The sequence below is a fragment of the Saimiri boliviensis genome, chromosome 14, assembly GCF_048565385.1.
Source record: "Saimiri boliviensis isolate mSaiBol1 chromosome 14, mSaiBol1.pri, whole genome shotgun sequence".
Taxonomy (NCBI): Eukaryota; Metazoa; Chordata; class Mammalia; order Primates; family Cebidae; genus Saimiri; species Saimiri boliviensis.
Genome location: NC_133462.1, coordinates 19,177,368 through 19,197,850, shown reverse-complemented (window position 1 = coordinate 19,197,850; position 20,483 = coordinate 19,177,368). Strand labels below are relative to the sequence as shown.

General features: G+C 43.1%; 2 protein-coding genes and 1 pseudogene across 8 annotated transcripts in view; all 3 read left to right on the top strand.

Moving 5' to 3' along the window:
• Positions 1-5,433, top strand: part of ZNF607 (zinc finger protein 607) — a 55,664-nt gene extending 50,231 nt beyond the window's left edge. For 4 of the 6 annotated variants that reach the window (XM_074386454.1, XM_074386453.1, XM_074386452.1 and 1 more), the window contains one exon: positions 1,890-5,433. In XM_074386454.1, the coding sequence (XP_074242555.1) occupies positions 1,890-3,745 (1,856 nt within the window). In that variant the 3' untranslated portion in view covers positions 3,746-5,433. The remainder of the gene's footprint in view (positions 1-1,889) is intronic. The other 2 variants (XM_074386456.1, XM_074386457.1) reach the window with 1 other exon arrangement.
• LOC120362822 (prohibitin 1 pseudogene) lies at positions 4,389-5,433 on the top strand (annotated as a pseudogene).
• Positions 5,434-9,080: 3,647 nt separating this feature from the next.
• ZFP30 (ZFP30 zinc finger protein) overlaps positions 9,081-20,483 on the top strand; it is a 28,858-nt gene continuing 17,455 nt past the window's right edge. The window contains exons 1-4 of one of the 2 annotated variants that reach the window (XM_074386463.1): positions 9,081-9,471; positions 10,002-10,076; positions 16,585-16,670; positions 19,781-19,907. In XM_074386463.1, coding sequence (XP_074242564.1) covers positions 16,662-16,670; positions 19,781-19,907 — 136 coding nt within the window. In that variant the 5' untranslated portion in view covers positions 9,081-9,471; positions 10,002-10,076; positions 16,585-16,661. Of the gene's footprint in view, positions 10,077-16,584; positions 16,671-19,780; positions 19,908-20,483 lie in introns of both variants that reach the window. The other variant, XM_039465389.2, reaches the window with a different exon arrangement.

Sequence of the window (20,483 nt, the reverse complement as noted above, 5' to 3'; positions counted from 1 at the left end):
CCTCCCTTTTTCTGTTCTATTTCCATAATGACACAGCATTTATTATGCTGAGGACATTTCTATTTCCACAGGAAAGATCTTTTAGTTTCTGATATTATTAATTTGTATTGTTACTCCATTTTAGAGAGGGTTGTTTATATTATTTCCACTTTTTGTGTACAAATCATGCCACAAGTCATGTCCCACTAATACGGCACTTTTTTTTTTTTTTTTTTTGAGATGGAGTTTCGCTCTTGTTACCCAGGCTGGAGTGCAATGGCGCGATCTCAGCTCACCGCAACCTCCACCTCCTGGGTTCAGGCAATTCTCCTGCCTTAGCCTCCTAAGTAGCTGGGATTACAGGCACGCGCCGCCATGCCCAGCTAATTTTTTTGTATTTTTAGTAGAGACGGGGTTTCACCATGTTGACCAGGATGGTCTCGATCTCTTGACCTCGTGATCCACCCACCTCGGCCTCCCAAAGTGCTGGGATTACAGGTGTGAGCCACCGCGCCCGGCCAATACGGCACTTTTTATGTTGCTGCACATATTCCTTTATATAGACTGTATTTTTTTTTCTTTTTTTTTTTTTTTTTTTAGTGATGGAGTCTCACTCTGTTGCCCAGGCTGGAGTGCAGTGATGCGATCTCAGCTCACTGCAACCTCTGACTCCTGAGTTCAAGCAATTCTCCTGCCTCAGCCTCCCAAGTAGCTGGGGTTACAGGCACCCACCACCATATCCTGCTAATCTTTTTTTTTTTTTTTTTTTTTTTTTGGTAGAGACAGGGTTTTATCATGTTGGCCAGGTGCTGGTCTTGAACTCCTCATCTCAGGTGATCCGCCGGCCTAGGCCTCCCAAAGTGCTGGGATTACAGGCATGAGCCACCATGCCTAGCCTGCTTTATATAGACTATAAACCATTATCCTCCATCCCACTTCTGCCAGTATTTTTCATCTAGTTTTTGGCTCTCTTGTTTAATGTAATTCAGGTCCCCTCTTTGCCCTAAGTTTGAGTGCTCAACGTTTCATAATTCTGGTGTACATACTTGGTATGTGTCTAAAAATTAATTAGCATACTCTTCTGGGCATTATCAGAATGAGTTAGCATTGGATAAAAAGGAAATCCATCTGCACATGTACCCCAGAACCTAAAGTGCTATATACATATATATATATATATATATATATATATATATATATATATATTCATATATATGTATACACACACACACACACACACACACACACACATATATATATATATGAAAACTAGAACAGACCTGAGAAAAGTTATGATAGAAAATTAGATTGAACATCTGTAGGATCGGAGGTAATAAGAAAATGTCAGGGTAAGATAACTAAATAAAAACTCAGTACTTTATTTAATGTAGAGAGAAAAGTAGTATACATGGTCATATATAAAAGGGAATAAACTATAGTTGTGGGAGTACCTATATTTCAGGGAAGATTGTAATTGAAGAATGATCCAGTATATATACTGGCCTGTTTTCTTAGCATATGGCATAAATTTGTATAGCAGGGGTGCGGTATAGCTGGTCAGTTCTGTAAATCTAGAACCAGTTATGCACATATGTTAGTAAACTTGCATTAAATTGACAGCTTGAAATTGCCCTCAGTGGGAATATTTATACCAGAGATCTTGGCAAACACTACAAAACAAGGCTGTGTGTGTGTGTGTGTGTGTGTGTGTGTGTGTGTGTGTGTGTGAATGTTTGCCTTTGTATATGTGTGTATAAGCTGCACTCCACCGCACAAACTCGTTTTTTGAGCTCTCCTCTCATATTTTTGAGTTCTCAGCATCTGTAATAGGTGAGAATTCCTCTTAATTCTACAATACATCGACGTGTTCTCACCCAGTAAACAAAATGTTTTTCTTTTATGTCTTCTAGATTTGGATTCAAGGTGTGAAATAATCAGTGATAGGAAAATGGAAATTTATAGGAAACACTCATCTGTTACTCTCCCTCAAAGAATTGATAATGGACAGAAACCATATGAGTGTAAGGAATGTCAGAAGGCCTTTAGTCATCTTACAGAACTCATGGTACATCAAAGAATTCATAGTAGTGAGGAACCTGATCAGCGTGAAGAGTTTGGGAAAGCATTTAGCCATCTTACAGACCTTAGAGAACATCAGAAAATTCATGCTCGTGAGAAACCTTATGAATGTGAAGAATGTGGGAAGGTCTTCAGTTATCCTGCAAACCTTGCTCAGCACGGGAAAGTTCATGTTGAGAAACCCTATGAATGTAAAGAGTGTGGGGAAGCTTTTAGGACTAGCCGTCAACTTACTGTGCATCATAGATTTCATTATGGTGAGAAACCCTACGAATGTAAGGAATGTGGCAAGGCCTTTAGTGTGTATGGACGACTTAGTCGACATCAGAGTATTCACACTGGTGAGAAGCCCTTTGAATGTAACAAATGTGGAAAGTCCTTTAGGCTCAAAGCAGGCCTTAAAGTACATCAGAGTATTCATACTGGAGAGAAGCCACATGCATGTAAGGAATGTGGGAAGTCCTTTCGTCAGTTTTCCCACCTTGTGGGTCATAAAAGAATTCATACTGGAGAAAAAGCCTATGAATGCAAGGAATGCGGGAAGGGCTTCACATGTAGGTATCAACTTACCATGCATCAGAGAATTTATTCTGGGGAGAAACCTTATGAATGTAAAGAAAATGGGGAGGCTTTCAGTAGTAGCCATCAATTTACTGCACTTCATACATTTGAAAGTATTGAGAAACCTTATAAGTGTGAGGAATGTGGGAAGGCCTTTAGTGTGCATGGACGACTTACTCGACATCAGGGTATTCATAGTGGTAAGAAACCCTTCGAATGTAACAAATGCGGGAAGTCCTTTAGGCTCAATTCATCCCTTAAAATACATCAGAATATTCATACCGGTGAGAAACCTTATGAATGTAAGGAATGTGGAAAGGCCTTCAGTCAGCGTGCACACCTTGCCCATCATAACAGAATTCACACTGGTTACAAACCCTTTGAATGTAAAGAATGCGGGAAGTCCTTTCGTTGTGCCTCATATCTTGTTATACATGAGAGAATTCATACGGGAGAGAAACCTTACGTATGTCAAGAGTGCGGGAAGGGTTTTAGTTATAGTCATAAACTTACTATGCATCGCATAGTTCATACTGGTGAGAAACCTTACGAATGTAAGGAATGTGGGAAGGCCTTTAGTGTATCTGGACAACTTACTCAGCATCTGATTGTTCACAGTGGTAAGAAACCCTTTGAATGTAACCAATGTGGGAAGTCTTTTAGGTTCATTTCAGTACTTAAAGCCCATCAGAATGTTCATAGTGCTGAGAAACCCTACGAATGTAAGGAATGTGGCAAGGCCTTTCGTCATGCCACAAGCCTCATATATCATGACCGAACTCATGCTGGTGAAAAGTCCTATGAATGTAAAGAATGTGGGGAGACTTTTAGTCATGCCTCACATCTTATTATTCATGAGAGAATTCATACCGGTAATACACCTTATGAATGTAAAAGATGCGGGAAGGCATTTCGCTGTTCCTCTTACCTTGTCAGACATGAAAGGGTTCATGCTGATGGAAATCCCTATATGTGTGAAGAGTGTGGGAAAGCTTTTAATAGTAGCCATGAACTTAGTATACATCATAGAGTTCATACTGGTGAGAAGCCCTTTAAATGTAACAAATGCAGAAGGTCATTTAGGCTTAGATCCATCCTTGAAGTACATCAGAGAATTCATATTTGATAGAGAAATTTTGGCATATATACAGGTAGTAAAGACAGCACTTTGTGTCAATGGATTTATCTCACTGAAGAACAATCTGAATGAAGACAATGCAGGATGACTTTTAAACACAGTTCAGTTTTTATTAGGCATTAATTTGTCCTGGTGTGAACTTTTCAAAATGTAAATAATGTATGCAGTTTCTTTGGTCTGACCTGTGTTAACTCAGATTCAGAGAATATATAATGTAGTTTTTTGAATAACATAAAACTTTTTCTGATAGTCCTCTAGTTTAGGATTGCCAAAATATTCATAGTAGAGAAAGTTGAGAGAACATAGGAAACCACTGTTCTTTATATTTGTATGTAAACATTTTCCAGCCACAAACATTTATTGTTAAATCTGAGGAAAGCCATCACACAGGAAACCTCTGTTGATATAAGCAATGATGGGATAGGGTGCTTAGCCATTCTGCATATTTAATGTTTATGATTGACACCCGCTTCTTATAGCTGGAATGATATGGGGGAAGATACTTATCCCTTCTGGGGATCATATATGAATAGTGATAGTAGTACCTACAGTATAGTGCTGTTAGAATTAGACAAGTTAGATTTGGAGGTCAGAGTGAAAGCAGGTGTGAGAGGGTCCTGCAGAAGGAAACATGGCTGCCAAAGTGTGTGAGTCCATCAGCAAGTCTGCCCTGGCCTTAGCTGTTGCAGGAGAGGTGAACTCTGCCTTATATCATGTGGATGCTGGGTACGGAGTTCTCATCTTCAACCGATTCCCTGGAGTTCAGTCATTGTGATAGAGGAAGGGATTCACTTTCTCATCCCATGGGTACAGAAACCAATTATCTTTGACTGCCGTTCTCAGCCATGTAATGTGCCAGTCATCACTGGTAGCAACGATTTACAGAATGTCAACGTCACACTGCACATCCTCTTCCGGCCTGTCACTAGCCAGCTTCCTCGCATCTTCACCAGCATCAGAGAGGACTATGATGAGCTGGTGCTGCTGTTCATTACCACTGAGATCTTCAAGTCAGTGGTGGCTCGCTTTGATGCTGGAGAAGTAATCACCCAGAGAGCTGGTCCTCAGGCAGGTGATCAACATCTTATGGAGCGAGCAGCCACCTTTGGGCTCATTCTGGTGGATGTGTCCTGGACACATCTGACCTTTGGGAAGGAGTTCACAGAAGCAGTGGAAGCCAAACAGATGGCTCAGCAGGAAGCAGAGAGGGCCAGATTTGTGGTGGAAAAGGCAAAGGACAGAAAAAGTGGCCATTATCTCTGCTGAGGGTGACTCCAAGGTAGCCAAGCTGATCACCAACTCACTGGCTTGAGGGGGATGGTCTGAGTGAGCTGTGCAAGCTGGAAGCTGTGGAGGACAGAGCATACCAGCTCTCTATGCTTTCAGAACATCACCTACCTGCTGGCTGGGCAGTCCGTGCTCCTCCCACTGCCCTGGTGAGGGATCACCCTGAGGCAACTGGGCCACAGCCCTAATTCGTAACACTACCTTCCTTCTGCCCCCACCTCAGAAATCACTGTGAAATTTCATGATTGGCTTAAAGTGAAGGAAATAAAGGCAAAATCCCTTCAGATCTCTAACAAGAAGAAGAAAATTACACGAGTTAGTACATGAAAAAATTATGGGAAACTATACGGGATATAATGTTCAATAAACATTAGCGTCTATAACTAGTACCATTTACTTGTGTTATTTTTAGTGTGTTTTGACCAGATAAAGACCATTTTTTTTTTTTTTTTTTTTTTTTTGAGACGGAGTTTCGCTCTTGTTACCCAGGCTGGAGTGCAATGGCGCGATCTTGGCTCACCGCAACCTCCGCCTCCTGGGCTCGGGCAATTCTCCTGCCTCAGCCTCCTAAGTAGCTGGGATTACGGGCACGCGCCACCACGCCCAGCTAGTTTTTTGTATTTTTAGTAGAGACGGGGTTTCACTATGTTGACCAGGATGGTCTCGATCTGCTGACCTCGTGATCCACCCACCTCGGCCTCCCAAAGTGCTGGGATTACAGGCTTGAGCCACCGCGCCCGGCCCAGATAAAGACCATTAACCATTCAGGTTTAATGAATTCGAAAAAGTTACATGCTTTAAAAATTCGAATTTATTCTGGTTAAATTTAGGATTTAATATATTTATAGGAATTACAGGTGTACGCCATGTCCGGCTAATTTCTGTTTTAGTAGAGACAGGGCTTCACTCTGTTGGCCAGGCTGGTCCTGAACTCTTGACCTCAGATGATCGACCTGCCTTGGCGTCCCAAAGTGCTGGGATTACAGGCATGAGCCACCATGCCCAGCCTCTTTTCTTTTCCCTTTCTCTTTCCTTCCTTTTTTTTAAGACGGAGTCTCATTCTTGTCATCTAGGCTGGCATGCAGTGATGCAGTCTTGGCTCATTGCAACCTGCATCTCCCTGGTTCAAGTGATTCTTCTGCCTCAACCTCCTGAGGGAGCTGTGATTACAGGTGTGCACCACCACATCTGGTTAATTTTTGTATTTTTAGTAGCATGGGGTTTCACCATGTTGGCCAGGCAGGTCTTAAACTCCTGACCTCAGGTGATCTGCCTGCTTCAGCCTCCCAAAGTGGTGGGATTACAGGCATGAGCCATCGCGTCTGGCCCTTTTCTTTGTTAAGACAGGGTCTAGCTCTGTGACTCCGGCTGCAGTGAAGTTGTGCCATCATAGTTCTTGGGCTCAAGTGATCCTCTGACCTCAGGCTCCTGAGCAGCTGGGATTACAGGTGTAGACCACCAGGCCCAGATAATAAAAAAGTCATAGGCATGGGGTCTTGCTATGTTGCCCAGGCTGGTCTTAAACTTCTGGCCTCAAGCAATCCAGCTACACCTCCCCCCCAGGCTCCCAAAGCACTGGATTATGGGCATAAGCCACTGCACCCAGCCCCACTTTATTTTTCTTGACAAGACCTAAATATTCTGAGTTTTTTAAAAAAACATTACTTATGTCAATGTTCTGAGAAATAAAGCCCAGCCCCACTTTATTTTTCTTGATAAACCTATTCTTTTTGTTGTTGTTGTTGTTGTTTTTGAACACCACTTATGTCAATATTCTGAGTAAATGTATAATAGTATAATTTCAGAGAGGCCTTTTTTTTGAGACAGAGTCTCCCTCTGTCACCAGGCTGGAGTGCAGTGGTATAATCTGGGCTCACTGTAACCTCTGACTCCCTGGTTCAAGCGAATCTCCTGCCTTAGCCTCCCGATTAGCTGGAATTACAGGCACACACCACCACGCCCAGCTGATTTTTGTATTTTTAGTAGAGACATGGTTTCACCATGTTGGCCAGGATGGTTTTGATCTGACCTCGTGATCTGCCCGCCTTGGCCTCCCAAAGTGCTGGGATTACAGGCATCAGCTACCGTGCCCAGCCCCAGAGAGGTTTTTTTTTTTTTTTTTTTTTTTTTTTTTTTTTTTTTTGAGACGGAGTTTCGCTCTTGTTACCCAGGCTGGAGTGCAATGGCGCGATCTCAGCTCACCGCAACCTCTGCCTCCTGGGTTCAGGCAATTCTCCTGCCTCAGCCTCCTGAGTAGCTGGGATTACAGGCACGTGCCACCATGCCCAGCTAATTTTTTGTATTTTTAGTAGAGACGGGGTTTCACCATGTTGACCAGGATGGTCTCGATCTCTCGACCTCGTGATCCACCCGCCTTGGCCTCCCAAAGTGCTGGGATTACAGGCTTGAGCCACCGCGCCCGGCCTGAGGTTTTTTAATAAAATAAATATGTAACTGATATCTTGTATTTTAAATCTAAGAGGGCATATGAAATTGAATGCATTCTGTGAGAGAAGAGACAGAGTATTGATGAATTTGGACTTATTAAATTCCTAGAGTAGTGACTAAAAGAACCTATAAACTCTTTTTTTTTTTTTTTTGAGACGGAGTTTAGCTCTTGTTACCCAGGCTGGAGTGCAATGCCGCGATCTCGGCTCACCGCAACCTCCGCCTCCTGAGTTCAGACAATTCTGCTTCAGCCTCCCGAGCAGCTGGGACTACAGGCACGTGCCACCATGCCCAGCTAATTTGTATTTTTAGTAGAGATGGGGTTTCACCATGTTGACCAGGATGGTCTCGATCTCTTGACCTCACGATCCACTCACCTCGGCCTCCCAAAGTGCTGGGATTACAGGCTTGAGCCACCGCGCCCGGCCTACCTATAAACTGTTAAAGAAAAAATTGGAATAGTAATACATCAATTCAACATAAAGAAAGGAGAGACAAAGGAAACATGCAACAAAAAGAAAACAAAATGCCAGAAGTTCACGCCTGTAATCTCAGCACTTTAAGAGGCATAGGTGGGAGGATCGCCTGAACCCAGGAGTTCAAGATCAGCCTGGGCAGCATAGGAAGACCCTGTTTTTTGTTTAGTTTTTTGTTTTTGAGTGGAGTCTTGCTCTGTAGCCCAGGGTAGAGTGCAGAGGCTTGATCTCGGCTCACTGCAACCTCTGCCTCCCAGGTTCATTATTCTCCTGCCTCAGCAATCCTACAAGCCCATCATTTGGAAGTAATAGCAATCTTACCTCCTTTCAAATTTTTTCTTTTTTTCTTTCTACAATTATTTTACTTGCCTAACGCCACAGTCCTAAGGACACACGAGGGCCAGGTGCAGGTAATCAAAATCCCAACACTCAGTTTCATAGGGACTCACAAACCGTCTCCATGGAAAACCAGAACCAGAAGCGTTGCACTATCAAAACCATTCCGAAAATAACAATGGATGGGGGCAGAGCCACAGTCACAGATTCGATCCCAGGTACGTCACAAACGCAGACATAAACCGCACAGACCCTAGAGACCCCCTACACTCAGCGTCAGAGTCGGGCACCACTGCCAGCTTTCTCTGCAGCACCATCCCAATCCCCCGCTAAAGAACGGCACACGCGCACGCAGCAGCCTTCTGCGCTGAAACACAACTCCGCCTGCGGCAACGCACTCGGTCCAGGTACGCGGAGACGCCACAGGGAGCACGCCCTGCCGTTTGGTCCAGGCTCGCGACGCTGGGGTTCCCTCCATCCAGCTCACCGCCAGGATCACGCCTACAGGCCTAGATTTGGACACTCCATCTCCTTCGGGATTCTGTTGCCAACCTCCACCCACCTCCAAATCTCCCCACCCCCTCGGCAGGTGCGACCCTACACGTCTCCCTTGCTCCGTAAAGGGTCCCAGGGTTCGCCTTGGACGACCCGCGCGCCTGCGCACTCCGGACAGAAGCCGACTTTCAAAGGCTCCGGTAAGGCTGCGCTGGGGGGCGCGGCGGGGCTTGCAGTCCCGAGAACCAACAGAAAAAAGCCGCAGTATCGGTTTTTTAAATGTTGGACCGCAGTGCCCACAGGGAGGCAGGCCCGGATTATCTTTAATGGCACTGGTCAGTCACAGGGCCGACTTAGAGGTAGAGGCCTGAGGCACGGGACACTGTCGCCCCTCTGGGTACGTCTCCCCTGCCAGACTGTCCCCGCCGAGACCTGGCCCCAAGCGCCCCTCCCGGCCTCGGACCCGCCCTCCGCGCGCCTGCGCATTCGCGTCGGGGACGGGCGCTCTCCAGTATCCTGGCGCCGCTGACTCGGGCTGGGCGAGCCTCCGAGTCGGGTGAGGCTGAAGAGGTGGGCGCCGGGCGCCGGGCGCGGCTGTGGCCGCCGCTTTTCTGAGGGAAAAGAGCGCGGGTTGGGCCAGGCTTTGCAGGCCGGACCGGAGGTGGAGAAAAGGTACCTGTGGAGCCTCAGGCCGCTGTGCGTTTTTTCTCGGGACTGAGCTTACGCAGCCCTGAGGCCTGGAGGCGCTGGAGGCAGTAACTGTGCCGGGCCCGGTTCGTGGGTGCGGCCTGCGGTGTAACTGGAGACCGAGGCCCCGCGCATCCCCATCCGCGCTTCAGCCACTTAGGCTCGGCCTTAGCGAAAAGGCCCAAGAGAGAGAGGTCAGAGGTGGACGCTCCAGGATGAAGGTCCCCTGCAAAACGCTGCGACCTAGATCCGGGGCGGGTGTCTGGGGCCTGAGAGGACACGCCGACAGTTGCGAAAAGACATTGTGGGTGGTCCCGGGGCTCCGGCAACTGGGTGCCGAACTACAGCGTACCCGGAGCTGCGAACCCAGACGCTGGTGACTGCGGAGCCGCTGCCCTGTCGTTTCCATTTGTGCATGCAGGTGGCGGTTCGCTGGGGCCAGGGAAGCGTGGAGGGTGGGTTCTGATCGAGTCAAGAAAAGCCTGGGGTGTCCTGAACTTGGTCTGCTTCCCCAGCCCTGCCGGTTTCCGGAGAAGGCGCTTGAGAAGGAGAAACGAATCGCAGCTGCTCTTCTGAAAAGCCGGTTCCGTGTGAGTTTGTGCTGCTTCTTTGTTTCTGTGAAATGCGTTCGATTTCCTTCCGTTTAAAATTCTGCTTAAAAATGATCTGTTTATTCACTGATTTAGGCCTTAGGATTTCCCTACCTAGTTAATAGCAGGGGACCTAATTAATAGATTTCCCTTTTTTAATGCCTACTTCATGCTGTTCTATAGTTAGACACATGGATAGTTAACTGTAGGCTGTATATTCGATTGCTCTGTGAGTGCTGTTTTTCTAAGGATTTTGATGATATGGAAATACCCTTGCTGGAGATTAATGTTCATGCTTTGTTTTTAATTTATTCGGTAAGGAGGCTTTTTTTAGGGTTTAGATATGTTTAATGATTCCGGGGTAGCAGTGGAGATTCCCCCCCCCCCCGGAAATCCATAAATAAAAGTTTTTGGTACCAGCCAGATGTGGTTTGAGGTTTGGCAACGTGAGTTTATTTTGGGTATATCTTTGGATCGACTGAGAGAGGTGTAGTGTAATGTAGTGGTTAAGAATTTCGAACCTAGATTAAGAGAAGGATTTGAATTCTGACTGCCACTTAAATCTGAACGAGTTTAAGCAGTCTGTGCTGCAGTTTCCTAAGAATTGTAATAGTGTATACTTCACGGTGTTGTTTTGAAGATCATATGAATTAATATTTGTAAGGATTTTAGGAGAATGCCTGGCACATAGTGAATCCTTAATTCATACTAGCTTCTGGTATTAAAATGATGATGCTTAGTCATTCCCTATTAGCTTTCTGTATTCCCAAGAGCAATGCAAATGTGAAGGTAATTATGATGGATGCTTGCAAGCAGGAAAATGAGCCAGACCCTCCAGTGGACCCCAGAACAGAGATTCCTAAATCCTCGGACTCTGTTTATGCGCTTTCAGGGCAACAAAGATATTTTAAGATTATATACAGAATTGTATGTATTTGTAAATGGTTAATTTTTACTGGGGAGGGAGGAAATATATCATTTCATGATATCAGAGTTGTATAAGCTCCAACAACATTAATTCTGTCTAGAAATAAATGACATCACTGGGAATTACTTTTTGGATGTTCTTTTATAAAATTAATATCTAGCAATATGTAAATGGTTAAATCACACTCCATCCGTGTGATGGAATGTTACACATTAATAAGAATTATGTTTGTATTTAGCATAAGAAAAAACTATAATGTTGAGAAGATTTATTGTTGTAAATAAGAATCTTCAAGAAATTGTTGTTACATATGAATCTTGAGTACTGCAATAAAGATTTGTTATTTTGGCCGGGCGCGGTGGCTCAAGCCTGTAATCCCAGCACTTTGGGAGGCCGAGGCGGACGGAACACGAGGTCAAGAGATCGAGACCATCCTGGTCAACATGGTGAAACCCCGCCTCTACTAAAAATACAAAAAATTAGCTGGGCATGGTGGCACGTGCCTGTAATCCCAGCTACTCAGGAGGCTGAGGCAGGAGAATTGCCTGAACCCAGGAGGCGGAGGTTGCGGTGAGCCGAGATCGCACCATTGCACTCCAGCCTGGGTAACAAGAGCGAAATTCCGTCTCAAAAAAAAAAAAAGATTTGTTATTTTGCAACAGTGTAATATTTAAATACTAAGTTGCTAAGTATTTAATAATTGGTTATTTTTTGAGAGGTGAGGAGGGGTAAATGCACATTATTAATAGCTGCTGTGAAATGAGCGTTTGTTTTTGTCTGCTGTTCTTACTGGCTCTTAATCACTTTGGAAATGTCATAAACTAGGATTGTAATCCTTCACCGAACTATTTCAGGGTCTTGATGAGATATAATACTCAGGAACTGGCGGAAATTATTTTTTCAGCACACTTCCCTCTTGTCACCATTTATGCAGGGCTCATTTAATAACAATTTTCTTTCTTTCTTTGTTTCTTTCTTTCTTTTTTCTTTTCTTTTCTTTTTTTTTTTGAGATGGAGTTTTTGCTTCTGTTGCCCATGTTAGAGTGCAGTGGCGAAATGTTGGCTCACTGCAAACTCCACCTCCTGGGTTTCAAGCAATTCCAGCCTCCCAAGTAGCTGGGATTACAGGCCCCCACCACCACGCCTGGCTAATTTTTTCTATTTATTAGAGGGCCACCATGTTGGTCAGGCTGGTCCGGAACACTTGACCTCAACTGATCCACCTGCCTTGGCCTCCCAAAGTGCTGGGATTACAGGCGTGAACTACCATGCCTGGTCCATAATTTTCTTAATGACTGTAAAGTAGCCTATCTTCCTAATCATTTAAAAATTTTTTTCAGTGGAAGTAGCTGATAGAATTTTTTTTTTTTTTTTTGAGATGGAGTTTTGCTCTTGTTACCCAGGCTGGAGTGCAATGGCGCGATCTCGGCTCACCGCAACCTCCGCCTCCTGGGCTCAGGCAGTTCTCCTGCCTCAGCCTCCTGAGTAGCTGGGATTACAGGCATGCGCCACCACGCCCAGCTAGTTTTTTGTATTTTTAGTAGAGACAGGGTTTCACCATGTTGACCAGGATGGTCTCGATCTCTCGACCTCGTGATCCACCCGCCTTGGCCTCCCAAAGTGCTGGGATTACAGGCTTGAGCCACCACGCCCAGCCTAGCTGATAGAATTAATATAAGCATGAAATATTAGTAACTACGGAACCTGTAAAGAAAATTAAAATGATCAATGGTCCCAATGTCCAGAAATAACAATTATTGATGTTTTAAGAACATATTTTCCCAAAATAGTTTTTTACAAACCTGTGTGGGTTTGTTTTTTGTTTTGTTTTGTTTTGAGATGGAGTTTCACTTTTGTTGCCCAGGCTGGAGTGCAGTGGCGCTATCTTAGCTCACTGCAACATCTGCCTCCTGGGTTCAAGTGATTCTCCTGCCTCAGCCTCCCGAGTAGCTGGGACTGCAGGTGTGTGCCACCACGCTTGGCTAATTTTTTGTATTTTTAGTAGAGACAGGGTTTCACTGTTTTAGCCCTGATGGTCTTGATCTCCTGACCTCGTGATCTGCCCGCTTCGGCCTCCCAAAGTGCTGTGATTACAGGCATGAGACACGATGCCCAGCCAGCTGTGCTATTTTGTAGCAGGAGCTTCATCCTTCAATTACATGATTTGGGGAAATGAATTAATGATAATGTCTTAGAAAACTAAATTTACAAAAAACAAGATTATTTTAATCTCAGAGAAGAAAAAGTCTTATGCAAAGAAGGCAAAATTGCCTGAGTATACTACATAGTTCAGTTGGTAACAGTGTTTATTCACAGTAATATAAACTAAATTTAAAAACTGATTTACCCTGAAATAGAATAAAACTATATTGAGGCTGGGTGCAGTGATTCACATCTATAATCCCAACAATTTGGGAGGCCGAGGCTTGTGGATCACATGAGCCCAAGAGTTCGAGACCACCCTGGCCAACATGGCGAAACCCCATCTCTACAAAAAATACAAAAATTAGCTGGGCATGGTGGTGCATGCTTGTAATCCCAGCTACTTGGGAGGTTGAGGCAGCGGGGCCATCACTTGAACCCAGCAGGCGGAAGTTGCAGTGAGTTGAGATTGTGCCACTGCACTCCAGCCTGGGTGAAAGAGTGAAACTCCGTCTCAAAAAAAAAAGAATAAAACCATATCGAAAAGACAAAGGGACTACAGCTATGTATATGTGGTTGGGAGGTGGGTAGGTAAAAGGTAGCTAAAACCATGGGTGCCATAGTAGAAAGTGAATTAATGATTACAACTGAAAATTTAGAAATAGAAATATTAACATTTTTTTAAATGTATGGAGTTTAAATACCAAAAGGAGCAGCTAATAGAGGTAAAAATTGTTGCCTCTATATTTGCAAGATGGGGCAGAGTAGCAGGGATGGGACTGTTGGAGCTTTTTGTGATATTCCTTGCATAGCTATTTTGAATTTGTGTTGAGGTATAAGTGATATAAATTTTAAATTAAATAATTCAGGCCAGGTACAGGGGCTCAAGCTTGCATAGCTATTTTGAATTTGTGTTGAGGTATAAGTGATATAAATTTTAAATTAAAAAATTCAGGCCAGGTACAGGGGCTCCCAGCACTTTGGGAGGTGGAAGCACGTGGATCACTTGAGTCCAGGAGTTTGAGACCAGGCTAGGCAACATAGACTGCATGGCTGCAAAAACTACAAAAATTAGCCAGGGTGGTGACATGTGCCTTTAGGCCCAGCTACTCAGAAGGCTGAGGTAGTAGGATCACTTGAGCCCTGGAAATGGGGGTCGCGGTGAGTGGAGATCCTAGACTGCACTTCAGCCTGGGTGTCAGACTGAAGCCCTATTTCAAAAAACAAAAAAAAAAGACTCCAGGGAGGAGCAAATAAGGATCACCTAGGACTGGGATACCATCAAGTAGAGGTAACAATAAAATTTTATTCCAGTTCACAGATTGTTTTATGCACATGCGTATACATGTATGCATGTGTATGTAGTTTTCCTGCCAAAATATATATAATCATTTTTTATTTTGTATGTAGAAGATTTTCTAACCTATCTTCTCCCAACAATATGTAGTGGCTGTCTTCTCCTGACATCAAATATGAATTTTATCTTCATTTTAATGGGTGCTTATTTTTCTTTTCTTTAAGACAGGGTAATGCTTTCTTGCCCAGGCTGGAATGCAGTGGCATGAACAGGGCCCACTGCAGCCTCGACCTCCTGGGCTTTGTCAATCCTCCCACCTCAACCTCCCAGGGAGCTGGGTCCACAGGCGTGCACCACCATGCCCGGCTAATTTTTTGTATTTTTGGTAGAGATAGGGTTTTTCCATGTTGGCCAGGCTGGTCTCAAACTCTTGGACTTATTAAGTGATCACCTGCCTTGGCCTCCCAAAGTGCTGGGATTATAGATGTGAACCACTGCACTTGGCTGTTGAATTTTCCATTGTGTAAATGCATGATAATTTATTTAACATTGCTTAAGGATATTTAGGTTCTTTCCAGCTTTTTTGGTCCTATTTTAAACACTTCTATCCACATACTATTTCATTCTTTCTACATTATATCATTGAGTCTCCATTTCCCCAACACCTTAGTAACTATGAGGTGTAATAACTTTTTCAAATCAGCTACTCTAGTTCCTTCAATATGCTCTCCTTCTTACTAGTAGATTTTAAGTGATAAGTTGATAGGTTCTTTTTTCTATTTTGTTCTTTTTTTTTTTTTTTAAAGAGACAGGATCTTACTCTGTCACTCAGGCTGGAGTGCAGTGGAAAGAGCATAGCTCACTGAAACTCTGAATTCCTGGGTTCAAACAATTCTAATGCCTCAGTCTCGCAAGTACCTAGGGATACAGGCAGGTGCCAACACACCCAGCTAATTAAATGAATTTTTTTTTAGAGACAGGATCTTACTATGTTGTCCAGGATGGTCTTCAATTCCTGGCATCAAGCAATCCTCCCATCTGGGCATCCTGAAGTTCTGAAACTACAGGCATGAGCCACTGCACCTAGCTTATTTCTACTTTCTAGAACATTACTCATGCTCAGGTTTCACAAATTTACTTCTTTAAGTCGGAGTACCAAGAAAAACTTCTTGGTAATTGAGATCATGCAGGCAATATTGATGATCCTGAATAGGAAAATAAGGAGCAGAGAGCTCTGAGAATGGTATTTAAGACTGGGGGAAGAGATCCCAATGTGCACTTGCAGTTTTGCCATAATAAAGGCTGCTATATAGCCTTTCTACAGGTGTTTTATAGCTGTGGTTCTGTAAGTGTGGCATCTGGACCAGCAGCATCAGCATCACTTGGAAACTTTTTAGAAATGCAAATTTTCAAGCCCAATTCCATACCTGCTGAATACCAAATTCCAGGAGTGAGACCTAGCAAGCCGTGTTTTAACAAGCCCTCCACGTGATTCTGATGCATACTAAAGTTTGACTGCCAAACTTTGTTCCCTGTTGTAAACGTCCATGAGAGGAGGAGGTAGTTAAAAAAAATCCTAAATCCCACATCACACTAATTAAATCAGTGTGTTTAAGGCTAGGAGCCAGGCAACAGTTTAAAGATATCCAGGTGATTCCAATTTGAGCAAAGTTTGGGAAATTCTTGTCTATGCTATTTTCTGTCTTCATGTTTGGGGAGGCCAGCCAGATTCCTAAGGCCAAGAAAGAAGTTCTGGTTTAGATGGTGTAACCCCTTTTCAGCTGAGAAGGTGGGGATGGAGGGAGGAGGATCAGTTCAGGACAGGTCTGCACAACCCATTCTTGTTCCAAACCAGCCTGCCCTGGGGTCACAACTGGGGACCAACTGGAAGCCCTCCCACTCTAGTGTCTAGACATATGCGTTGATGCTGCAGAGTCTCTGCTCTGCAATTCCTTGTGCAGTTGAGCTGATTTCTCTGTGGTTTTGGGGAGGACATATTTGTCTAACCTACCTCTTACCTATCGAAATTTGTGTGTTGGGGGTGGGAATTGCATCTAGGAATAGATAAGTAGTACCGGTTTTTAAAATTTGCGAACCCTGAGGCAATTTTCTTCTCATCATTTTACACGTTCTTTCTCCAGCTCTAGCATCTCTGGACCCTGCTTCTGAAGTAAATGAACCTTGAGGAAAATTGACCGGTTCTTGCAATTCTAAAATCATGGCTCGTGTAAGTTGGAATTTCTCTCTACTTGGAATTCTTTCATTTTTTTCAGGTTATGTGAACATTCTCATTTGTTATTCTGCAACTTTCTAACAGAGTCCCAATCAAAAGCTGCTCCCCAGTCTTTCCCATTCCAGTGAGGGATGGAGCCAGCCAGATTCCTAAGTACCCCTGTCTTCTCCATCCGTATCTGTGTTAGTCTGTTTTCACACTAGTGATAAAGACACTCCTGAGACTGGGTAATTTATAAAGAAAAAGAGGTTTAATGGACTCACAGTTCCACATGGCTGGGGAGGCCTCACAATCACGGCTGAAGGTAAAAGACGCATCTTACATGGTGGCAGGCAAAGAGTGAATGAATGCCAAGTGAAAGGGGAAACCCCTTATGAAGTCATCAGATCCCATGAGACTTACGACATTGTCCCCATGATTCAGTTGTCTCCCACTGGGTCCCTCCCACAACACATGGGAATTATGGGTGCTATAATTCAAGATGAGATTTGGATGGGGCCAAATATTTTAAACAAATACTTCAGTAATCACATTTTTAAAAAGTGAAAAGAAACACATGCATTTAATTTTAATGTCTTTTATTTAACCCAATATGGCCAAAATATTATTTCAAAGTATAATATAAAAGTCATGGCCGGGCCCTGACAGTGGTAGCTCATGCCTGTAATCTCAGCATTTTGGAATTGGAAGGCTGAGGCAGAAGGACTGCTTGAGCCCAGGAGTTTGAGACAAGCCTGAGCAACTTAACAACATCCCATCTCTACAAAAACAAAACAAAACAAAAACTAGCCAGATATGGTGGCATATGCCTGTGGTCTCAGCTATTTGGGAGGCTGTGGTGGGAGAACTGCTTGAACCCAGGAGTTCGAGACTGCAGCGAGCTGTGATCAATAAATGGGCTGTGATTGTGCCATGCCACTCCAACCTAGATGAAAGAGTGAGATCCTGTCTCAAAACCAAGATAAAATAAAAAAATACACATAAGTTATCAATATGTTTTACCTTATTTATTTATTTATTTTTTTTGAGACGGAGTTTTGCTCTTGTTACCCAGGCTGGAGTGCAATGGCGCGATCTTGGCTCACCGCAACCTCCGCTTCCTGGGCTCAGGCAATTCTCCTGCCTCAGCCTCCTGAGTAGTTGGTATTACAGGCACGCGCCACCATGCCCAGCTAATTTTTTGTATTTTTTTTTAGTAGAGACGGGGTTTCACTATGTTGACCAGGATGGTCTCAATTTATTGACCTCGTGATCCACTCGCCTCTGCCTCCCAAAGTGCTGGGATTACAGGCTTGAGCCACCGCGCCCGGCTTACCTTATTTTTTAAAGTCTTCACTATCTGGTATCTGGCATATATGTTACATTTACAGCACATGTGAATTTGGACTAGCTCCAGTTCAAGTGCTCAATATCCACATATTGCTATACTAGAATATTGGACATCGGTAGCTTTAGAGATTTTTTGTAATGTAAATTCTAAATATAGTATATTTAAAAGTATAGCTATATCTAAATATAATCATTATTAAGTATAACATATCCATCAGATGGAGTACAGGAGTCCCCCTTACTCAAGGGGAATACATTCTAAGACCCTCAGTGGATGCCTGAAAACCTCAGATAGTATGAAACCCTATATATACTACGTTATTTTGATCCAATAATCGGGTAGTATATACAGTGTTGATATGCTGGAGAAAGAATATCACATCCCAAGTGGGGTGGAGTGGTTAGTGTGAGATTTTGTTATGCTACTCAGAATGGAATGCAACTGAAAACTTAAGAATTGTTTATTTCTGGAATTTTTCCATTTAATATTTTTCGACTATGGTTGACTATGGGTAACTGAAACTGAGAAAAGCAAAACCCTGAGTGAGGGGGGACTACTGTATCATGCAGTAAACTATAAATATTAAATTAAGGGTCTGTTATAATAAAAATGCTAATGATACATTATAATGATAAAGTTATATCTGGAAGAAATTGTTAAATTTTATGCAAACTCTACTTTTTAAAAATAGAGTTCATGTTTTGGGGAAAATCCCACCAAATATTATTATTTTTTATCTTTAAAGGAAAAGAGAATAGAATAAATCCCATTTATTGAGAACTTTTTAGGTCCTTTGCAAGTAGTGTTCCTATGAACCTATTTTGGTTAATTTAGAAATCCCAATAATTACCTGAATGTGTCTGGAAATAAATAAAATAAATAAAATTATCTCCTGTTCCGTGGTACATAGGAAGTTTTGGCCATAGCAGTGGTGGGCAAACTACAAATTTGTATATATACTACAAATTTGGCCCACAAACCATAGCTTGTTTTGGACCAGGCTGCAAGCGAATTAAATTTTAAAATAATTATTACATTAAAAAAAAAGAAGAATGTGGAACAGAGACCATATGTGGTATGCAAAGCCTAAAATACTGGTCCTTTACAGAAAATGTTGCCAAACCCTGGTCTTTTATTATGGAAATCTTTAAGAACATAGAGATATTCTGCTTTAGTCATACTCACATCTTTACTGCCACCTTCTCACCTCACAGGCTTCCAGCCCAAGTCTGTTTATTTGATCAATGAAGTGAACATATATCATTGAAATCCTTATTCCACTTTTTTTTTCTGAGACGGAGTTTCACTCTTGTTGCCCAGGCTGGAGTGCAATGGCACAATCTTGGCTCACTGCAACCTCTGCCTCCCAGAGCGATTCTCCTGGTTCAGCCTCCCAAGTAGCTGGGATTATACGCATGCACCATCATACCCGGCTAATTTTGTATTTTTAATAGAGATGGGGTTTCTCTATGTTGGTCATGGAGAAACATGAGGTCAAACTCCCGACCTCAGGTGATCCACCTGCCTCAGCCTCCCAAAGTGCAGGGATTACAGGCATGAACCACCACACTCAGACTACTTTTTTTTTTTTAAGAGATAAGGTCTCGCTGTGTTGTCTAGGCTCGTCTCAAACTCCTGGACCCAAGCATTCCTCCTGCTTCAGCCTCCCAATGTGCTGGAATTAGAGGTATTGAGCCACTATACCCAGCCACCTCTTCCATCGTCAAAATATTTTCATTTATCTTACAAATAATAAGTGCATTTATCATTTCAGGATTTGGTGATGTTCAGAGATGTGGCTGTAGACTTTTCTCAGGAAGAGTGGGAATGCCTGAATTCATATCAGAGGAATTTGTACAGAGATGTGATATTAGAGAACTATAGCAACTTGGTGTCACTAGGTAAGCCTGTCTGTGTCAAATAACTTAGACATTCACAGGACTGAATTTTTGGGCTCTCTTTCTGAAAACTAGCTAAATATCTGCTTTGTGGTTTGACAGTAGGTACTACTATTAAGCAGCTTCATCTTTCCCCATAGTTTGGTGACCTTTACATTTTTCTTTGACTTTTCTGTTATTACTGCTCTTTAATGACAGCTGGATATAAATTCTTAGACACTCATGGCAAAACCATTGTCAAAGAAATCTGATTTCATACTGCTATAGATGGTCTATGTTATTCATGAACTCATTTACAGTGAGAATGGGAAGACAGAGGTGTCTGGCTCTACATAGCTATTAAAAGAGCTTTTACAATATATGTGATGTTGGGTTGAATGGACAGTTTGTTAAAACTTAAGTGGACAGTATTCAATTTCCTACAACATACTTATTTACTTATTTATTTATTTATTGAGATGGAATCTTGCTCTGTCACCAAGCTGGAGTACAGTGGCATGATCTCAACTCACTGTAACATCTACCTCCCAGGTGCAAGTGATTCTCCTGCCTCAGTCTCCTGAGGAGCTGGGACTATAG